This window comes from Ictalurus furcatus, chromosome 13 (genome assembly GCF_023375685.1).
Source record: "Ictalurus furcatus strain D&B chromosome 13, Billie_1.0, whole genome shotgun sequence".
Lineage (NCBI taxonomy): Eukaryota > Metazoa > Chordata > Actinopteri > Siluriformes > Ictaluridae > Ictalurus > Ictalurus furcatus.
The window spans coordinates 10,421,655-10,441,951 of record NC_071267.1 but is presented as its reverse complement, the minus strand read 5'-3'; the positions used below and the strand labels follow the sequence as shown (position 1 = coordinate 10,441,951).

General features: G+C 39.5%; 1 protein-coding gene across 1 annotated transcript in view; it reads right to left on the bottom strand.

The window, feature by feature from the left end:
- The window catches only part of dnah9 (dynein, axonemal, heavy chain 9), a 100,096-nt gene that overhangs the window by 33,760 nt on the left and 46,039 nt on the right, over positions 1–20,297 (bottom strand). Inside the window, exons 42-51 of the mRNA XM_053639227.1 lie at positions 15,832–15,993; positions 14,989–15,185; positions 14,587–14,749; positions 14,180–14,303; positions 13,692–13,834; positions 12,204–12,365; positions 11,589–11,822; positions 6,820–7,080; positions 647–1,072; positions 156–275 (exon numbers count right to left, since the gene is read on the bottom strand). Of these exons, the coding sequence (XP_053495202.1) occupies positions 156–275; positions 647–1,072; positions 6,820–7,080; positions 11,589–11,822; positions 12,204–12,365; positions 13,692–13,834; positions 14,180–14,303; positions 14,587–14,749; positions 14,989–15,185; positions 15,832–15,993 (1,992 nt within the window). The remainder of the gene's footprint in view (positions 1–155; positions 276–646; positions 1,073–6,819; positions 7,081–11,588; positions 11,823–12,203; positions 12,366–13,691; positions 13,835–14,179; positions 14,304–14,586; positions 14,750–14,988; positions 15,186–15,831; positions 15,994–20,297) is intronic.

Genomic DNA, 20,297 nt, shown 5'->3' with positions numbered 1-20,297 from the left:
TATTTTTTTCACATCATCTTGATCTTCATAGAAATTCAGTGGCTTCCAGAGGAGAGCAAAGCAATACTGCCAAAAACTATATACTTGTGTGTGTGTGTGTGTGTGTACTTGTATGGGGGGGGGGGGGGGGGGGGTGGTTGAATTGGGGCTCTCACCAGGCGGTTGGCAAGAGAGATTGTGCGTGCTGTGGTTTCGGCCTCTTGTTGGCACTTCAACTTGTCTGCTGTGGCTTTCTCAAATTTTGCTGTCAGCTTTGCCAAGTTCTCATTAAGGAGCTGTCAGGGGGAGAGGAGGAACAGAGGTTGTTAAAAGAGAGAGACAAAAACAGAAATGAACGATTCTAAACGCTATCCACATAAGAGTATAAACAAGATATTTGTTTACACTCTTTGTAGCCTTGAAAAGTTAACGCAGAGTTAGCTGCCTCGACAATGAATCCTCGCTGCAGTGATAATAACCAGCGGGACAAACACAATTAGCAGCTGAAAACGCAGCTTTATCACTTTGAAATATAGAACTGAAAACATTTTGTAGGAGTGTTTTCAAGGCAGCCTGTACAATTTCTGCAAAGAGATACTAAGCGCACATGCGCACATGCTTCGGAACAGTTTCATGTTGGAAAGAACCCCAGGTAGAGTTGACTTACATTGATTTTTGCTTTAATGACTGAGAGTTTCTCCTGAGCAGAAGCTAGCTCTGCATTAGCCTTGTTCAGGGCTTGTCTCTTGGGCTCCACTTCGCAGTAAACCTCATAGAACTTTACAATGTTAATGACCCAGGAACAGAGGCCTGCTGCGGAATAGGACTTTGCCGCCACCAGCTCTGGTTTGAACTCTGGATCCTGCAGGTAGGGCTGGATGGCTTTCAGGCAGTTTTCATGGATGTTCTCCTTGTTGAAGTTGATCAGTGAGTCCAGGAAGGTGTCGACTTTAGCCATCATGACTTTAGCTGCTTTCCAGCTGCGGTCTTTCGGAACTTTGCCCCCAGGAGCCATCAGGACCATGACGGCAGCAGTCACGTTGGTGACGGCAGCCACGGGAGAGCCGAAGGACTTCAGCTCTGTCAGGTTGTTCTAAAGAGAAGAAATACAACATTGAAAAAAAAACCCGGTATGCTAATCAAATATAAGCTCATGCTAAAAACTTTTTTGTTTTTTTTTAAACAAACACTCGCTCTCGATTTGGTGAATACCTTTACCGGCAATTTTATCAGCCAGTTCGGTGAGAATGGTTTATTTTCAGACTGCAGATCAGTGGGTGTGTCTATGCATTTTTTTATTTTTTTTGAATGAATCAGCTATTTCACATAACAGATGTTTACATATAATTGGTTATAACAATGTACACAGATCACCCTGTTCAAAAGTTTACACCCCCCTGGCTCTTAACGTATCGTGTTACCTTCTTGAGCATCAGTGAATGTTTGCACCTTTTGTAATAGCTGTGTACGAGTCCCTCAGTCGTCCTCAGTGTGAAATCTCTAAATCATATAGCTGCTGTTGGAAAGGGGTACAATATGCAGAAGATGCTGGAAAAGCAAAGAATGTGCAGGACCTGGAGGATTTTTCTGAAGAACAGTGGGCAGTTTAACTGAACAACTCTCCCAAAACATAAAACAGTCGTTGATCATCCAGATAAGGATAGACAGAATTAAGAATCAAGCGTAATGTAAACTGTTGAAATGGTTCATTTGTGTAAATTCAGTTATTATTGTTTTCTTGTGGAATATATATACACACCTGTTATGTAAAATAGTGTATTCAGGGCAGTACTAAATGAAAAAACAAAATACAATTTTTATAATCCCTCTTATTTAAAAAAAAAAAGAAAAAAAAAAAACATTATTGACATTTTGCAGATTCTGCAAAGCTTATGTAAACGCATGACCTCAACTGTATGCAATTTACATCTCAACGACGTCTTGTATGGTCGGTCTGCTAAACAGGAAGATGTCATGATGTTTTTACACCACCTCCTCCATCAATCATCCTTGTGCACAATGAGTACCTTTAAGTGTTGTAAGACAGCTGATGATTTATTTAATCTCCACACTCGTACCATGTGATAAACAGATTACATTTAATCCAAATTTCCCATCATGCAATCGCCCATGGTTAATTGATACCACACTTTTTGGGGCGTAGTTAGGCAGGTACTACACACGACTGACTACGCTCGAACACTGAATAAATGTTTCTGTCTAATGCTGCGGAAAGCAACAGTGAGGAAAAATGACACTGTGTCGGTGTCTTGCCAATTAGCAAATGAGCTGCATGAGAGACAGAGAGAGAGGGAGAGAGAGAGAGAGAGAGAGAGAGAGAGAGAGAGAGAGAGTATAGACCAAAAGACACAGCTGTCAAACATTTCTAAGTAGGTGTAGTTTCATGATTACATTCAGGCTTTTCATCCATTTAGAATTAGTAGTGAAGATTATAAATGTGTATAAACATCACTTCAAATACTTTCAGAAATCCTATCAGGATTAGCTTATGTTAGCAAGCTAGCAAGAACTGGTGAAGGTTATAACCAATATATTAATAAATATTAAAAACACTAAAACCCCTCTTAGATTTTCTGTCACTCTAGATTAATAATAATAATAGTAATAATACATTTTATTTGTTGCCGCCTTTCATAGCAACTCAAGGATACCTTACAGAAAGACAACATACAATAAGAACAGCATAATTAAAATAGATACACCAAATAAAAATAGATGAAGCAATAATATATAGGAGTTCGTTATAATGAATAAACTCGTTTGAACAGATGTGTTTTAATCTGGGATTTGAACTGTGAAATAAAGTCCATCTGATGAATATACAGTGGGAGTGAGTTCCAACTGAAAGCTCTTCCACCCATAGTGCTGAGTTTAAAAGCTGGAACAGTGAGCAGAGATGCAGAGGAGGATCGTAGAGATTGGCGGGGGTATAAGGACAAAGAAGATCTGAGAGGGAGGAGGGAGCCAGATTATCAATGGCTTTGAAAGTGAGCAGTTGAATTTTATAGTGAACTCGTTGTTGGACCGGAAGCCAGTGGAGCTGAAGAAGGGAGGGTGTGATATGGTCAGTGGACTTTGTAGGAGTAATAATTCTTGCAGCTGAGTTTTGAATCATTTGGAACTGTTGGAGACGTTTATCAGATATGCCAAAACGGATGGCATTACGGTAGTCAATATGGGAATAAATACTTGAGTACTGTGGTATGAGAGGGAAGGGCGGAGTCTAGCAATATTGGGAAGGTGGAAGAAGGCAGTATGTGAGATATTATTGATGTGAGGACCAAAAGAGAGTAAACTGTCAAATATGACACCAAGGCTCTTTGTTGGAGAGGAAATGTTACCCGTGCTGTCGTCAATGGTAATAGTGAAAGGTGGAGTTTTGGAGAATGTGGACAGAGTCAATCAAAAGAACCTAACTTTTATTGCCATCAAGTTTTAAGAAATTATTAGGCATCCAAGTTGTGATGTCCCAGGTAGTGAGAACAGGGGTTGGGGGGACAGGGAGGTGTTTGGTTTAGTGGAGATATAAAGCTGAGTGTCATCGGTGTAACAGTGAAAATGCAGTCCATGATGGCAGAGAATATGTCCGAGGGGTAAAAGGTACATAATAAAGAGGAGTGGTCCCAGCACTGATCCCTGTGGGACACCCTGACTAACCAAGGCCGATTCTGACCGGACGTTCTTGACCAGAACAAACTGTTTCCTGTCGGTGAGGTAGGATGAAAACCAAAGAAGTGCAGTGCTGTTAACCTTATGTCAGCCAGTCGCTCCAATAATAGCGAATGGGACATGGTATCTGAGGTGACACTGAGGGTGCGGAGGATGAGGATGAACTGAAACCAGATTAAAATGCCTTGTAAAGATTATTCTTCTGCAGGTGAGACTGGAGCAGAGATTCCGCTGTCCGTTCAAGAATTTTCACAATAAAAGCAAGGTTAGAAATGGGCTGGTAATTATTAAAATCATGAGGATCTGCACAAGGTTTTTTTTTTTCAGAACTGGTGTAATGGAAGCAGTCTTGAACGAGGAAAGAATAGCGGCAGTCAACAGCAAAGAGTTAATTATAGACGTGATAATAGGGGAAATTGAGGGAAGGCAGGCTTTAACCAAGGTGGCAGGAAGGGGATCCAGTGAGCAAGTAGATGACTTGGACTTGGTAATGAGATCCATGATATCCTCGACTGATGAAGGTTTGAAGGCCGAGAAAGTGGTGGAGGGCGGCAGTTCCAGTGTATACCACGAAGGGGTTGTTGGCAGCTAGAAATGGGGAATTACATGGTAAGATACAAGAACAACAAACTAAATCTAATATGTGACCTTTATCGTGTGTAGGGAACCCAACAAGGAATTAAAATCCTTATAAAGTGTGCTAGTGGGGTTATCGAAATGGAGATTAAAATCTCCTATTAAAATAACGCTTGGGGACATAGCACACAAACTTGTCAAAATAGAAGTGAGTTCAGTATGAAATATAGCAGAGGGCTTGGGAGATATGTAAATCGCTGCTACAATGGTGGGAGTAGGTCCCTTCAGTTGGATGGCCAGAATTTCAAAAGAGGATGGCTCTGAGACTGAAACCGGGGTGATTTTAAGGTTCTCGCGATAAATGAGTGCGAGAACGCCCTCATTAACGGAAGAGTGAGGTTTACAGATGTAAACAAATCCTGGTGGTATTGTTTGGTTTAGATGAAAAAAGTCATTAAGTTTTTGCCAAGTTTTAGTAAGACACATCAAATCAGTTTTCAGGTCTGCAATTGGAGCCTAGACAAAAGACGCCTTTTGTTTTGCTGAGAGATCAGACATTAAAAAGATTGGAAACAACAGGTGTAGTAGAGCTGGCCAGAACAAACTAGCACCCTGCTGTCAATGGATCTGGCTTAGGCTATATTATCAATGTGATTAACATTAGCAGTAAATACCGTACTATAAACACTGATGAGTATGACAGAAATGCTTCTATCAGGTTAGCTTAGCTAGCGGTGAAGAATACAAACATGATTCACAAGATTCTCTCCGAAATTCTGTTAGGTCTAGTTCTCAGGCTATCAATATAAATTAAAATCCTCTTAGTATTCCTGACAGGTTATCTCTTGTTAGCTAGCTTGCTAGAAAAATCTGTGAAAATACACAAACCGGCTAGTTATCAAAACGAATGTTCCATCTAGTTAGCCTAATGAACGTTATTCCTACTTGAAGACTTCTATGTGGTCTTCAATGATCTTAAAGTCATGTTCAGAGCTGCTCTTAGTTCCATATTTACTTCATTGCACATGAACATTTGCATATATGAACAGAAGGACACACTTCTGTGCTCGGTAATCTGCAAACAAAACCTACTGACTTCTAACCCTACTAGCCGAATACTGCTCAAAGCTGCTCATCCTAAAGAAAATGTGCATTATATAATCAAGTAAAGCACCACTTGCCATGTGCTCCATGAGCTTTCATTCCCTGTTACCACTTGTTTACATCAGAACTAGATGCCTCTTGTCATTTCTGTACAGCTTATGTGTTCTCTCCTTGTGGCCAAAGCTGGCAATATATAGCTAGCGTGAAAGGGCTGACGGAATAAACAGCAACCCGGAGTGCAAAGAGAATGAAAAAATAACAGACGGGTCACAAGTGGTATGAAGACAGACCTAACAAGCCAAAGTTTTTGTCAAGACTGAAACTATATTTGAAGTTTCAGCCTGTAACAATTTGTATTTATTTACAGTAACATGTGGTTTATATAGGAATAAAACTGTTATATATTTGTTCCTACACCTAATACATGAATGATAACTCGATTATTGATTCATTCATGCCACAAAATTCTTTTCAAACGCTGGCTTTTATACTTCCTTATACTGCAGCGCTGTTTGAATGAATTCTTGAATCTGATTGGCCACACGGTCACGGTTATATAAATGCGCTACTTCTGATGTGTTATCATTTTTATAGTAACACAATAATAACAAGAGTAATTCACATGGGACTTGGATTGAGGGTGCCTAATAATAAACACATGAAAAGCATTCTTCAACAAAGAATGTCTAATGATTGATATGCGGTCCATACAGGATTTCGCAGAGTTTGTTTTATGATTGTTGCGGCCAAAAATGCTTGATTTTGCTGTTTCTTTTCAACTTGCGGAGGTTTTGTGCTTTTTTTTGTGGAAAATGACTTGAATTGGTGAAATTGCAATTGCACAAAATTGTCGTAGTGATGTTTGTTGGTAAATGAGACCTTTTAGCTGTACTCATGTTTGACACATATAAATCGAAGACGGCTTGCGTCTTGACCAAAATCTGTTGAAGACCTGCGGTCATTTTGAAAGATTTGAAGCTGAATATTGTGGCTTTTGTTTGATTTTGCGTTCAGTTCTGCGATCGCAAATTCTCAAAATCCTCGAGGGACTGGATGTGGTTAAGCTTTCTGCAAGGAGATGTTTATGTAGCATTTGTGGAAGGAGTCTCCAGTGCCAGAGCTTTGTAAATGAGGCAAAGCTGTCCCGCCCTGTCCCTGAAATTCTTCAGGACAGTTGTTTTTTTTTGGCAACATGACAAGCTGCTATCACATAAAATGATCAAATCTGCACTAGTGAACTTGTTAAAAAGAACGAGATGTCATTCTTTAATTCACAAAACATTGCTTTGGTATAAGGGTATATTCTAAAACACTTTGGTACATGCTGTTATAGGAAAATAATTGACTTCACACCATCCTGTCCGTGCTTATTTACTGATAATAGCACAGTCCTATACTAGCATGCTCCATATAGCAACACCATAGACCAGAGCTAGTTTGTAAGAAAATATGCTGTGTTGTGTGTTTGACCTTGTTCAGTGTGTTGAGGGCTTCCTGGGCTGCTATGAGAGCAGGCTCAGCCTTGGCCAAATCCGTCTCGCAGTCCCTCTGCTTTCTGCCCACAACTTCAGCGATGCTGGCCACCTTTTGCTCCTCCTCATCAGCCACAGCCTTTTCCCGACTCACCTTCTCTGTCTCCACCCCTACCACCTGAATTAGCTTGTCTGCATCCTCATTCTTCTGCTTCAGGTCCACCTCCTGAGCGGCCAGCTTGGCCTTCAGGTCATCCACCTACAGCAGGACCCAAGAGGATCCATGAGAAATAATAAACAAGTTCATGCTTTAGACAAGCTACTATATTGTATCGGGTATGTGCCTTAGCTGCAAGAACTATTCTAATGGTGATATGAAAAAAAATAAAAAATAGAGATGCTGTTGTTTCTTCAAAAGGATTATTGCACACCAGTGCTCTGTGGTCCTGCATGCTGGCTCTCCCTAAGACGTGATAGTGATACTAATTGACCAAGCCTGCTCTATTATGATTCTTATCCAGCTGTTAATCTTTAATATGAATCTTCAATAATCTTCAGCAGTGGCATGAGGATGATTCAAAATGCTTGAGGGAGATAAAACTTGCACATCTAGCACATTCGGTTCTTTCCTGCATACACATTTGTAATTCTCAGGCACTATTTTCTTTGCTGCTTTCATTATTTGTCCTGTCATATTTTATGGTATTCAATTCGAGCTTCTTTTTTTTATGTTTTATTTTTCTTGTACTTGAATAAGTTACTGCTTAACTTGTTTTCAGCTCTGTGTTAAGGGAACGACTGTCAGGTCAAGATCTTTGTAAGTGAACACTAAGGTTGCTTTCTGACTGTTTTTTTTTATTAATATTATTAAATGCCAGAGCGTGTTTTACATGGAGTCCTATGGGAAGCAGCCGCAAAGCGGGCTGAATGTGACGACTTTTTTTTAAAAAAACGCTGCCACTAGCATTCCCCCCGCCCCCCTCCCCCCCGCAGTATAGTGCTTCCAAAAGTTTTAACTATTCTGAAAAATGTAAAGTGATGTCAACCAATCAGATCACAAATTTGGGGAATAAACATTGAGGACAAAGTGTCTGCAAAAAGAAAGTGTTAGAAAGTGTCTGCAAAAAGAAAGTGTAAGAAAATATAATGAAATTTATGAAGTGCTGAATAGAAATATTTCATTGGCACTATTGCAACAGTGCAATGCAACTGAAAACAACACCATTTTGGGTCGTTTCTGGGAAATTCACCAGTAAGTACGCAATGTAACCTCTCATCCATCCATTTTCCAAACCACTTATCCTACACAGGGTCCTTGGGGGGCCTGGAGCCTATCCTAGGAAAATTTGGAAATGCCAAATTTGGAAATGCCACTCAGCCTATAATGCATGTCTTTGGACTGGGGGAGGAAACCGGAGTGCCCAGAGGAAACCCCCAAAGCACGGGGAGAACATGGAGACTCCGCGCACATCCCAAAGTTAGATGCGGGATTCGAACTCCCAACCCTAAGTCACCGTACCTGCCACACAAAGTAACATCCCACTTTAATTGTAGCTGCATACAGTCAAGTCACACATGCACCTCTCCTTCTATTGATTTCCTGCCTCCAAAACTACAGCAAAAGCAAACAACCTCCTCACTTCCAGACTTAAACCAATGTTTATTTTATGTGCACATCGCATTAAGTCTTACCTGGTCAATAAAATTCATTCTGAATCGGATTCAAATTCTGATTATAGTCTAAACAATACATTTAATGAACAGATTCGTTTCATAGATTTTTAAGTGCCAGTAGAACAAGGTTTATTTATTGCTAGAAATCAATTGTACTCACCAAACATTTATTTTTAGGCATATTTTAACTTGCGGTAAACAAGTTGCTCTTTAAGTTCAGATGTTTTGCATTATTGATCTGGGACTGCGAGACTCTGCAGCATATGAACAGCATATGATCACCATTTTTTTTTTTTTTTTTAGTTCACACATCCAGTAAGACTCAAATTATTCTAATGTAGTGAAAACATTTAATGTTTTAGGCTCATGGTTTGAAGTAGGGTATATTATTATTATGATTATTATGATTATTATTGTTATTATTATTATTATTGTTATTATTAATAATAATAATAACAATACCAATACCAATAATAATAATAATAATAATAATAATAATAATTTTTCAAAAGCAGTTTGAATGCAAAATGGAAAACAACATATGCTGCAAGCTATATTTGTCAAGAGGATCATAATCGTTAAATATAAAAACTAATGAATTTGTCATTATCGTCTAATTGCATCTCTAGAGCTTATGAATAACAGATTATTTGTTATTGTTTTAGGAGTCGGATTGAAATTGTATTTATGATGTTATCTGAGAAATTAGTGAGTTGTCATTTTTAATTGACAACGGGCAAAAACAATACCTAGAATGAAGGCTGGTGCAGATATGATTGATGCGGATACTTTAATAGACAAAGTCTTTCCTAATTACAAAATCCTTGATATGGCCGTTTTCCACCGAGCACTGTCAGAGAGGGAAAAGTCAATCAGGGGAGAGAACTGCAATGAAGTAATTAGCTTCACAACCGCCACCAGCAACAATCTAAAGCAGCATGGTGTATGAACTAGACTGCACAAATTGTTACATAAGTATATATATATATATATATACACACACACACACATATATATATATATATATATATATATAAAAAGTTCCTCTGCAATCTCAACTCTTCTCAAGGTAAATGAGAAATCAAAACCAGAGTTTTTTTTTATTCCAAATGAGCTGATTAGTCAGAAGAAAATGAGACGTCTGGGACAAACCACCTTTGGGGTAGCGGAATGGCGAAACACACAAAAACACATCAAGTTGCTATCGTGTGGGTAATTAAACAGATGAATAGGAGGTAGAGATGATGGAGTACTAATTGCTCGCAAAAGCACAGTCAGAAAGCACACTTAAAACTGCACTTCATCCGAGCTTCTCCCTCTTCGCTCTCCAAACTGCATGAAACAGCTATAATGATCCCCACTTCTGCAGAAGAAAAGGTACTCAGAGAACTACATGCAACTTCGGCACAGAGACTGCACCATGTAGAGGCTGAAGATTCCTTCAAAAGCCAGTATGACCTCTGTTAAACGCTTTTCATGCTACTCTCAAATACGAGACTGGAGCAAGACTAAAGGTAACTACGTTTATGTGAACATGGATCAGCTAACATTATTATAACAAGGTTTGGGAGAGAAAAAAAAGGTGTTTATGGCTAATAAAGCAGCCTTATCTGGTTTTATAGCAGAGAGAAACCAAATATTGCATGTTTTCAAAAAAAACCTGATTCGAAGTAATGTGGTCTCAAAGTGTGCCTAAACCAATGGGCCAATTCTACACAATCTAATAATGGATCTAATAAATGGATTTAATAAAGGATAACCTGACAGAAATCCATATGAATTTCCAGCATGTGGGTAGGGACCCAGCTAGTTTGCATCAATATTCACTAATTACATGTTACAGTGGTCCCACTTCAATAAAGCCGAGCTCTACAACACCAATAAACTTTCTCCGTCATTAACACCCACTTCTTATTTTGATAGCCAGCCAGCTATCAGCCACTCCTGACCCACCCCTCTTTCCTACACTTCTTCATCATCAATTCCCGAGACACTAATATAAACAAGCCACTCTAGTGGGCGTCAGTCTCGGTCTGCACAATAGAGTGTTTCAAATCGGTTTCCCCACCTTCCTCTCGAGAAGTATGACTTATGCGTGCAAATGAGATCTCCGATTGCTTCTGCCTTGAAAGCGTGCCGAAGTCCAAGAACGCCGCCCTGAAGCCATTAGTCGCGAATGAAAAGAGAGATTTAGCAGGTCTGCACCTCTGGGATTCACACCCACCTTCTTCTAAACTGACACGAGCAGCTTGAAGAAGCCACAGGGTAGCTGTAACACACAGCCGTCGAAATGAACCCACACCGAAGCAAAGTGACGTTAGGAGGATAATGACTGGAGCTAACAATGTTTTGAACTTCCAGCAGCCCTTCATTAAACATTATTAACCTCAGGATTATGCAAAATTGCATGTTGGTTTGACACAGGCGATGTTCGGTCAGTAATTTATTCCACAGAACTTTCCGACCTTTCTTTTTTATTTTTTTTATTTTTTAATGCACACGGTGTGCACAGCCCTCACAGCACACAGAGTGCACAGCATAGTGACACCAACTGACCCGTTCTCTTCATTCAAATCTACAGGGAGAGCTGATGGCTGAGAAGAAATAGGAGCCATAATGGGTGACTGTAAATAGAACCAATTAAAGCTCATTCCAGTGTGTCTTTTTAAAGAGACGTCTACGGAGGCAGTAACCTGAAAATAAAACAGCTTCTGCCGGGAAGAGGCTGCTGATTTTCATTTTCACGATGGCTCATTTGAGTAAATATGCACTGCTGCCGGAGAGCAAAACAGAAAGTCAGAACACAGTGGACCGAAGCTGGTGATGGACTATAGTGAGGTACAATGTCATGCATGTTACTGCAGTTTTCTCTCAGATTTTGGAAACTGCTGAGCAATGAAAAAGGAGTGCGTCCGTCTGGAACATTAACATCACTGAGCTTAAACAAAACCCCAAAACTATTTCATTGGATATTCTTTTCGCCCATTCGTTGTTATTTTGCTGAGAATGTAAGCTGATTATATAAATAATTTAACACTAGATGTCTCCACGTGATGTGGACTGTATTTTAGACAGGCAGGATGAAGGACATACCTGAGCCGAGGTGCTGTTGAGCTTCTGCAGGCCATTTTCTAGTCTCTCCATTTTCATGCTGAGGTCCTTCCTCTTGAGAGCCAGCAGGTTCCTGTACAGTTTGATCTGCTCCAGGAAGGACTTGGGTGTAGTGTAGTTGTATCGCCTGTCATTGACCAGGTAGTCCTTCGAGATTTTGTTGACGCTGACGTGGACATAAGCCATAAACTTACTTACTGAGTCCTTCACTTGTGGCTATAGGAGAGAGAGAAAAAAAAAATCTCATTTCCATCCAAGTGTAAAAGAACAGCACCTTGCCAGAGGTGTCAATGCATTCAGTTTGGATCATAATTTCATTTCTTCCCAAACACGACACTGAGAATGACTTTACACCACCCGGCGCAGACTAATTATTTCTCTCATGACTCCAGGCGTCTTGACTTGCAAAAAAAAAAATAAAAGGACTCTGCATTGAATTATGTTAACAGCTCAACCTGATAGTTGTTCACACTTGGATACTATCTAAGTCCATGCAGTTAAGATGGTATATGATGCAATCACCATATATCGAATCCCATTTCTGTGTCAAGGAGCCCTGTGTAATGACCCCTGACCCACATTATGCGTGTTTCTCACCTCAATGTGCTCCACCTCCTGGAGGAACCTCATGCTGACTGACTCCAGCGCCTCCTGTGGCCACTCGTGGAACCAGTCGATGGCAGTGCAATTCACCACAGCTGGGAACTTCCTGCTGCGCACCCTCAACTTGTTACCCACTGGGGAGAAGCACAGGGCCACCTACAAATATAGGACATCCCAAGACTGGTTAATGGACAGTCCTTTACATTACATAACCCTCAATAAATATGCTGGGACATGCTGTTACTTTGGGGTGGTACCAGCATCACACTACTCTGTTATTGATTATTTTCCTATAATAGCACTCCCTGTTTTTATTTTTATTTTTTTATTCTTTACCAATGGAATTGGAGGCGTTCATCATCTTGACTGTTGTGTAAACTGTCTGAATAATATCAAAACACAATAGAGACAGTCCTATAGAGGGTATGCACGTGATGTCACAGTAGGCAAAACTCGCCACGGTCACGCCCACTGAGTGGCAAAAAGACTGAGCGGCAGCATTAGTGTACAGCGTGAATTCCGCGAAAACACAGAAAAAAAAAACGCATCTAAAATGGGAAAAAGTTGTGAGATCGACTGTGCTAACAGATTCAACAAGAACTCAGAGCTATCTTTTTACAGAGTGCAAAAACCCATCCAGTCCTTTATTACTAAGTCGAGCAGTGTAAGTCTTTTGGCATGTGGTATTCATGTTGTAAGATGCTGAATAATTTCCTACATATTTCTTTTTAAACACTACCTATTTCCATTGATGAATAACGGGGGCTCATTCATTCTCTGACTGTGTTTTACCTTCGCAGATTTATAACGTTAGGAAGTGGAAGCACTGTTCGCTACAAACAAACTAGGACTAGCTAGCTGACGGGTTACTAGATAACATTATATATTAAAATAAAAATGTGTGCAAACCGGTCCACATACAACCAGAATGTTTATTGGTGTTCATATCACTTTAATATCTCCAACAAATCCCAGTTTAAAGTATGAGCAAGTGTCAAGGCTGTTGTATACCTTCAGGCTTTGCTTAGTGTATTTCCCCGGCCTCGAAATCAAGTACATATAAATGTCGGGAAAACTCATTTCTAGCCACATGCCAATGTCCATGGACCACAGGTTTTTGAGCAAGTTGTAAGGGTCACTGTCGAGTCTAACCGCCTTTAATTTAAGCTTATAATCGTTAGTTATACTAGCGTTTTCGCATCTTCCCCTATTAAAACCAGGCATTTTGCTGGATGTTTTGCCCCTCGGTCCGGCCGAGGGGGCGTGTCCCCGAGGGAAAGTGACGTCAATGAATACCCTCTATTTACACACCGTACTGCAACCTTAAAAGGCAAAACTGTGACAAGCAGTGACTTAGCTACCATATATTATTGTATATAATGAAAGAACAGATGTCAACCCATCTAAAAGAAATCTACACCATTATATTGTGCAATTATGTTAACAAGTTGGTGGTCCTATGATTCACTCATCCTCACACACCTTGAGCTGCCGGCGGACGCGGTCGATGAAGAATTTCCAGCAGTTCTCCCTGGTGTCCAGGAGGCCCAGGCCGCGCACCTCATTCCTCAAACCGTTAATGATGTTCTCCACCTCGTCATCAGGGAACAGGTCTGGGATCTCACCTGTGTGCAAGAGAAACAAATATACAGACAGTGAGAAGCCGAGGGTGATGACAGCTAAGAGGCTCAGGGTTTTAAATTACCATTCTGTCAGGTCTTGTAAATATTAGGATTAAATATTTCAAAATAACATAAGGGAGAGCACACCTGATTCTGATTTAGTACTTATTACCTCAGTCGATAGCAAACGCCTAATGACGAAAGCTATCTGGCAGTAATGTTACTTTAAAATAAAACTGCATTAATAGACCACTAAGCAGAACGATTCTGTAACCTACTCTTCGTAGCTGGCAGAGAAATAAAGCCAACTTGAAAGCCAGCTGTGAGTTCGTACATGTCAGTGCTTACCTGATGCCAAAAGATCATTGACTAACACAAGGAACTTCTCATCTGCAACCTGGGCATCTGTCATGAGGAACACCGTGCCAACATTCTTCACCCCAGCTTTGATGTACAGTGTGGCCAAATCGCTCTAAATACACACACACACACACACACACACACACTCCTGTCAGATTGCCATTTTGCAATTCTGCATAATATCATAGAGTGCTGAAAAGGGCCTCGGGTACATATTCAAATGTTATCGTAATTGTCAGCTCTTGCAAGGACCAGCTTTATTCATATATAGGCTTGCTATACGCTCCAAGAGATAAAGAGATAAATAAAAGTATGCTATCTCATCTCATCAGTGTGTCGCTTAGAAAAGAAATAAAGTGCTCAGGTAGTTGTGTTTGTGTTACAAGAGGATGCACCTTGAGATCGGTAATGCTGTATCCTTTCTTCAGAGTAATCTGGAAGACCTCAAGGGAGCTGATGAAGGCTGCCAGTCTTGTCAGGCTCTGCTTGCCACTCCCGCCCACCCCGACCAGCAAGGCGTTTCCCCTGGGAGACTCCAGGATGCGGTTGATGCGACAGCTGAAGCAGATGAGAAGGGTGGAAATGCAAGTGGAAGGGAATTAGAGTTGTTATTGCGGAACTCGTCGCTGTCAGTTCGTTATCAGCATTATCATCATCATCACTGTCATCATTTTCCTCCTCCTCAGCTCCACAAACACCGTCATTATCAGGCCGAGCCTTTCGTCTTACTTTTCCTCATATGCAGCAGGTATAGGATTATACATACTGATTTAGTTCAATCCTGGTCTTTTGCTTACATATGACACATGGCATCCTCGAAGAGAACGAGATTGAGTGCAGCGTTGACCTCGTTGTAGCTGTCGAGAGCCTCCAGAAGGGTTTTGTTCAGGCTTTCCCAGGAATTCACTGGCATGTATTTTGGCTCGCCAATGCCCGAGGCGAAATGGCAGTACATATTCATCACCTTGGCCTCCGCAAGAGCCTCCTCCATGTCCTGATGGGAACACAAACTCACTTTAGCATGCTATCAAATATTAAACATTGAATACGAGCTCTAGAATGCTGCTGTCTTGGGAGGGGACAGTCCAAATCTATTAAAATAATATTCACCTAAAATATTACGTTCTTTTGTTTTAATTGATGCTATTAACACAATACATAATTATTATTTTCACAGCGCTCCTGCCTACACTGGAGCTGGGCAGCTTCCTTTCTTGGCTGACATGACAGACTGATGCAGTAGGACTAGGCAGATTTGACTGTGAGACTGTGAGTTGAGAATGTGTGTGTGTGTGTGTGTGTGTCATGAAGTTGACAGAATGCTGCATTACAGAAGAATAGCAAGAAAAAGAATGTCAGTTTTCTCCCTCTTTCTACTAGAATAACCACTCTGTGATAAACTGAGGGAGTTGGTGGGCAGCGGAAAGAACAGCCATTACTTCATTTCTTTTCTTTATCCTCCGTATTTTCCTCTAATTTGCTGGACTGATGGCAGTGCAGGCTGACAGGCTTTAGCTCTGATTAATTTTGTCTGTCTGAGGTAGTACTGACTGACCAGACCAGAGCGGCCTCGCTGAACCGGACACACATGCCCTAATGACTACAGCACGCTTCCTCAAACTGAAGCTGAAGCCTCTCACCTCATAAAACTTTCCCACTATTTCAGACTGCAGCTTATCAAAAGTGGTAAAGTCCTTGTCTTCCACCATCTTGTCCCGATAAACTCGGTTGGACTCATGGAGGTAAATCTTCACCAGGTCCTGAGGTGTCTTGACACACTCACTTTTACAGAAGAGAATGCCCTGAAACGGAGAAGATATACATAGTCGTTGCACATAACCTGGAGGACATGTTTTTCAGTTTTCATTTGTTCATTAGATGCTGTGTGGGGGAGAAAGTAGAAAATGCATAATGAAGAGTTCATAATGAAAGGTTGCAGAATCCTGGAGGACAGTCATTCTGTATTCAGGCCAAATGCAGAGAGAACAAAAATCATCAAGCTTACGAAGGTCTGACAGGTTGAACAGAGAGAGTTATGAACCATTTACTGCATGCCAAAACATGTTCTTGAATGAATTGACTTCCAAAGAAGATTAAATCCGTTTCTGGAGTTTATTACAGCAGGCAAATTATTAAATGTCATGGCGCATAATGTCTTAATTACCTGAGGAAATTGACTGTTTGCATCCTCTGAGAAGTTCTCATTTCTCATTCACAAAAGGTATAGACAATAGAAATCAAAATGTATTTTGTATGACCTGTGCAATCCCTGATAACATTGAATATTAGTGAATAACCAACAACAACAAAGCCAAAAAAAAAAACACCACCAAAAACACCAAACACCACCAAAACATCACCACCAATAATACCACCAAATACACCAGCAGCAACAACAATACCAAAAACCCCAACACCATCAACACCCAAAACAACAATAAAACCTGAAACACCACCAACATCAAAAACAACACTAAAAACAACACCAACAACACCAAAAACACGACCACCAACAACACCAAAAACACAACCAATACCACCAACACCACCAAAAACACCAAACATAACCAAAACATCACTACCAAAAACACCACCAGATATACCACCAACAACAACAATACCAAAAACACCAACAACCAAAACACCAATAAAACCTGACACACCATCGACATCATCAAAAACACCACCAACAAAAACACAACCACCACCAAAACACCACCACCAGTAACAATAAAAAGAACACCACCAAAAACACCACCACCACTATCACACCAATGACAACAACAACAACAACAATAACTATTATTAATAATAACAACCAAAGTTCAGTTTGGGCAATTGGATCTTTGAGGGTGTTTTGTACAGAAATTTGCATCTGTGCCTTTTGGAAGCAGAAAGTTCCAAAGAAAGAAGTACTTAATGTATAATATGAATATTAAAGAATATTAATCTGTCAATTTGAGAAGGACTTTATATACTACATTAGTTAAGGGAAACACTTTAAATTAAATAACATTCTTCCAATGGATTTAACAAACTGCTTAGCGTTACAGACCTTTTCTGGAAAAGCTCTCCTGTCAGCACCTTGTACCTGCCGACCTTAATGTTTCAACAAGGCACTGATTACTCAGAGGGAACATAAACAGCTGCAAATATGCTAACTTTCTACTTAGCCTCAACCTTCAGACTTTCTGGATTCTGACTCTTCGATCATTAAGACAGCTTCCTGTTGTTTTCACAACTTGCACTAAGCCCCATTACCTCCTAATTGATTGTTATTAAATGATGCTTACATTCACCACAAGCTGTTGAATGTAACTAAACAACATGCACTGTAAAGATCTGGCAGCCCTCAAACTAACTTATCAACCAAAAGCACTGTGCTTTAACCCATCTGTTAATTGTTTGATTAATAGGAAATTGATCATATTTCTGACAGTGCAGAATATCCACTGTGGTCAGGTATGCAGATGGCATTTTGCCGGCATTGTACATTGCGACTACAGTTCTGCCTCAGCTACAGTTCCTGCATACTGCTTCCTGGAATAGGCCTTGGAAGCAATCAAATTAATCCCAACGTTGGTAATGATGTGACAATTGTCCTCCATGTCCGGTGTGAACTGAAGTAAGCAAATGATGTAAAGTGAACCTAGAGGACGTGGCACTCTGGACTGAGGCAGACTGTTAATGAAACTACAACTGTTCAAGACACGCGTAGCACCATCTTTGCAAATACACCTCAAATTCACCAGGACTTCCTAAACGCCATAAACATACAACGTAGTAGTCTGTGAATGATATTATGTAAAAGAAGAGCCTTTTTCTATACTAAAAATCCTCAATGCAAAATAGAAGTAATGCCCTGCCTCTCAAATAACAGTCTTCTGAAATGGTGGCATAATAATGTTTCGTAAGGTGCCCTCGGTTGATAAACAGATAAATCAAACTGATTGCCCATTCAATCTGGATGAGCTCCGCAGTCCCCGGCTTTCCCTTGGCAAGAACGTGCCTGGAGAAGTCAGTTAAGATGACATGCACACACACACAGACACACTGCAAACCGCCTAGAGCTCTGCCTCCCTGTTATGGCAGACCCTACAGAAAACATGAGGCTGTCAGCTCGCAGCAGAGCCTACACAATGCGTGCTGATGGATTTTACCCTCAATGGAGCCTAATTATCTGAGCACCCACATTCACAGGCTATAAATTAATTACTTTAGCTCTGTCAAAGAACTCCAGATATACACTGAACCTTGTGGCAATATTTGAATTAGGATTTGTTTTATAATGTTAAAAGTAAACGTATCTTGCTACAGAGGAAATGCCTCTGATTTTTTTTTATTTTTTTTTACCTTGTTACCATTCTTATTTCAACTGTTATAGTCAACAGTAATGTTTACAGTGAATATGTTAATAGTGTGTTAACATCTACAGTGAATACATTAATACCTGAATGTTAGTGTTAACAGTAAATATTTTAATGGGATAATACGTTAATAATGTGTTAACAGTAAATATGTTAATGTGTTAATATGTTAAGAGTAAATATGTTAATATGTTAAGAGTAAATATGTTAATGTGTTAATATGTTAAGAGTAACTATGTTAACAGTGAATATGTTGATAGCTTGTAAATATGTTAAGAGTAAATATGTTCATGCGTTAATATGTTAAGAGTAAATATGTTAATGTGTTAATATGTTAAGAGTAAATATGTTAAGAGTAAATATGTTAACGTGTAAATATGTTAAGAGTAAATATGGTAACAGTGAATATGTTGATAACGTGTAAATATGTTAAGAGTAAATATGTTAATGTGCAAATATGTTGAGTAATTATGTTAATGTGTTAATATGTTAAGAGTAAAAATGTTAACAGTGAATATGTTGATAGCGTGTAAATATGTTAAGAGTAAATATGTTAATGTGTTAATATGTTAAAAGTAAATATGTTGACAGTGAATATGTTAGTAGTGTGTTAATATGTTAACAGTGAATATGTTAATACGTGAACATTAGTGTTAACAGTAAATATTTCAGTGGGCTAATATGTTCATAATGGTTTAATGTGTTAATAGTGCATTAATATGTTAATAGTAAATATATTAATAGTGGGTTATATATATATATATATATATATATATATATATATATATATATATATATATATATATATATATATATATATGTGTGTGTGTGTGTGTGTGTGTGTGTGTGTGTGTGTTAATGTTAACAATAAATATGTTAGTGTTACTTTGTTAACATCACCAGTGGATAAGTTTATGCATGAACATTAGTGTTAACAGTAAATATTTCAATGGGTTAATATGTTAATAGTGTGTTAATGTCAACAGTGAATATGTTAATACGTTTGTGCGTGAACGTTAGTGTTAACAATAAATATGTTAATATGTTCATAGTGTATTGTTCACGTTTACATTTCTGAAGTTCAGAAACAATCAGCTCTACTGACTCCCTCGTACAGTAAATATGAAAAACGCAAACGTATAAGCTATTCAAACTGAATGAGATAAAATGGTTCAGTAAAAGCTTCTGTAAGAGCAGAGAAACTGCCGGAAAGTGTGGCCTAAATGGACATGACTTAGAGTCTGACACAACGCTCGCCTGAACTGCTGGCTGAATTAGTAAAAGCAGAAATAAGGTCGGCTCTTCAAATGTTCTCTCAACTGTGTCCCATCTTCGCCTCTCTCTCTCTCTCTCATTTTGCTTCATTATTCTGACTGCACTGAACACAATGTGCAGGGGTTTAGAGGCCAGCCTCCTGTTTTGTCTTTCATCTTCTCAGTGCTGAGGATGAGGCCCAATAAATCCCCGTTTTTTTAAATACCAGACATCAGTGCCAGCTTGTTGAAAGCAGCACAATAGCACGTCGAGGGAAAAAAAAAAAAAAAAAACACGTCACACTTAAAAGGAAAGGACACTTCATTTTTTTTCTTCTTTATATATAAAGCTGTAGTTAATGGCACAAAGTTTCCAGCAGGCTATGCTTATCCAACTTTGTTGAAAGTACAAATGCATTTTGGAAGTACAATAAAACTGACTACAAAAGAATATGTAACCAAGGGTTGACCCAAGTAACTTCTGTG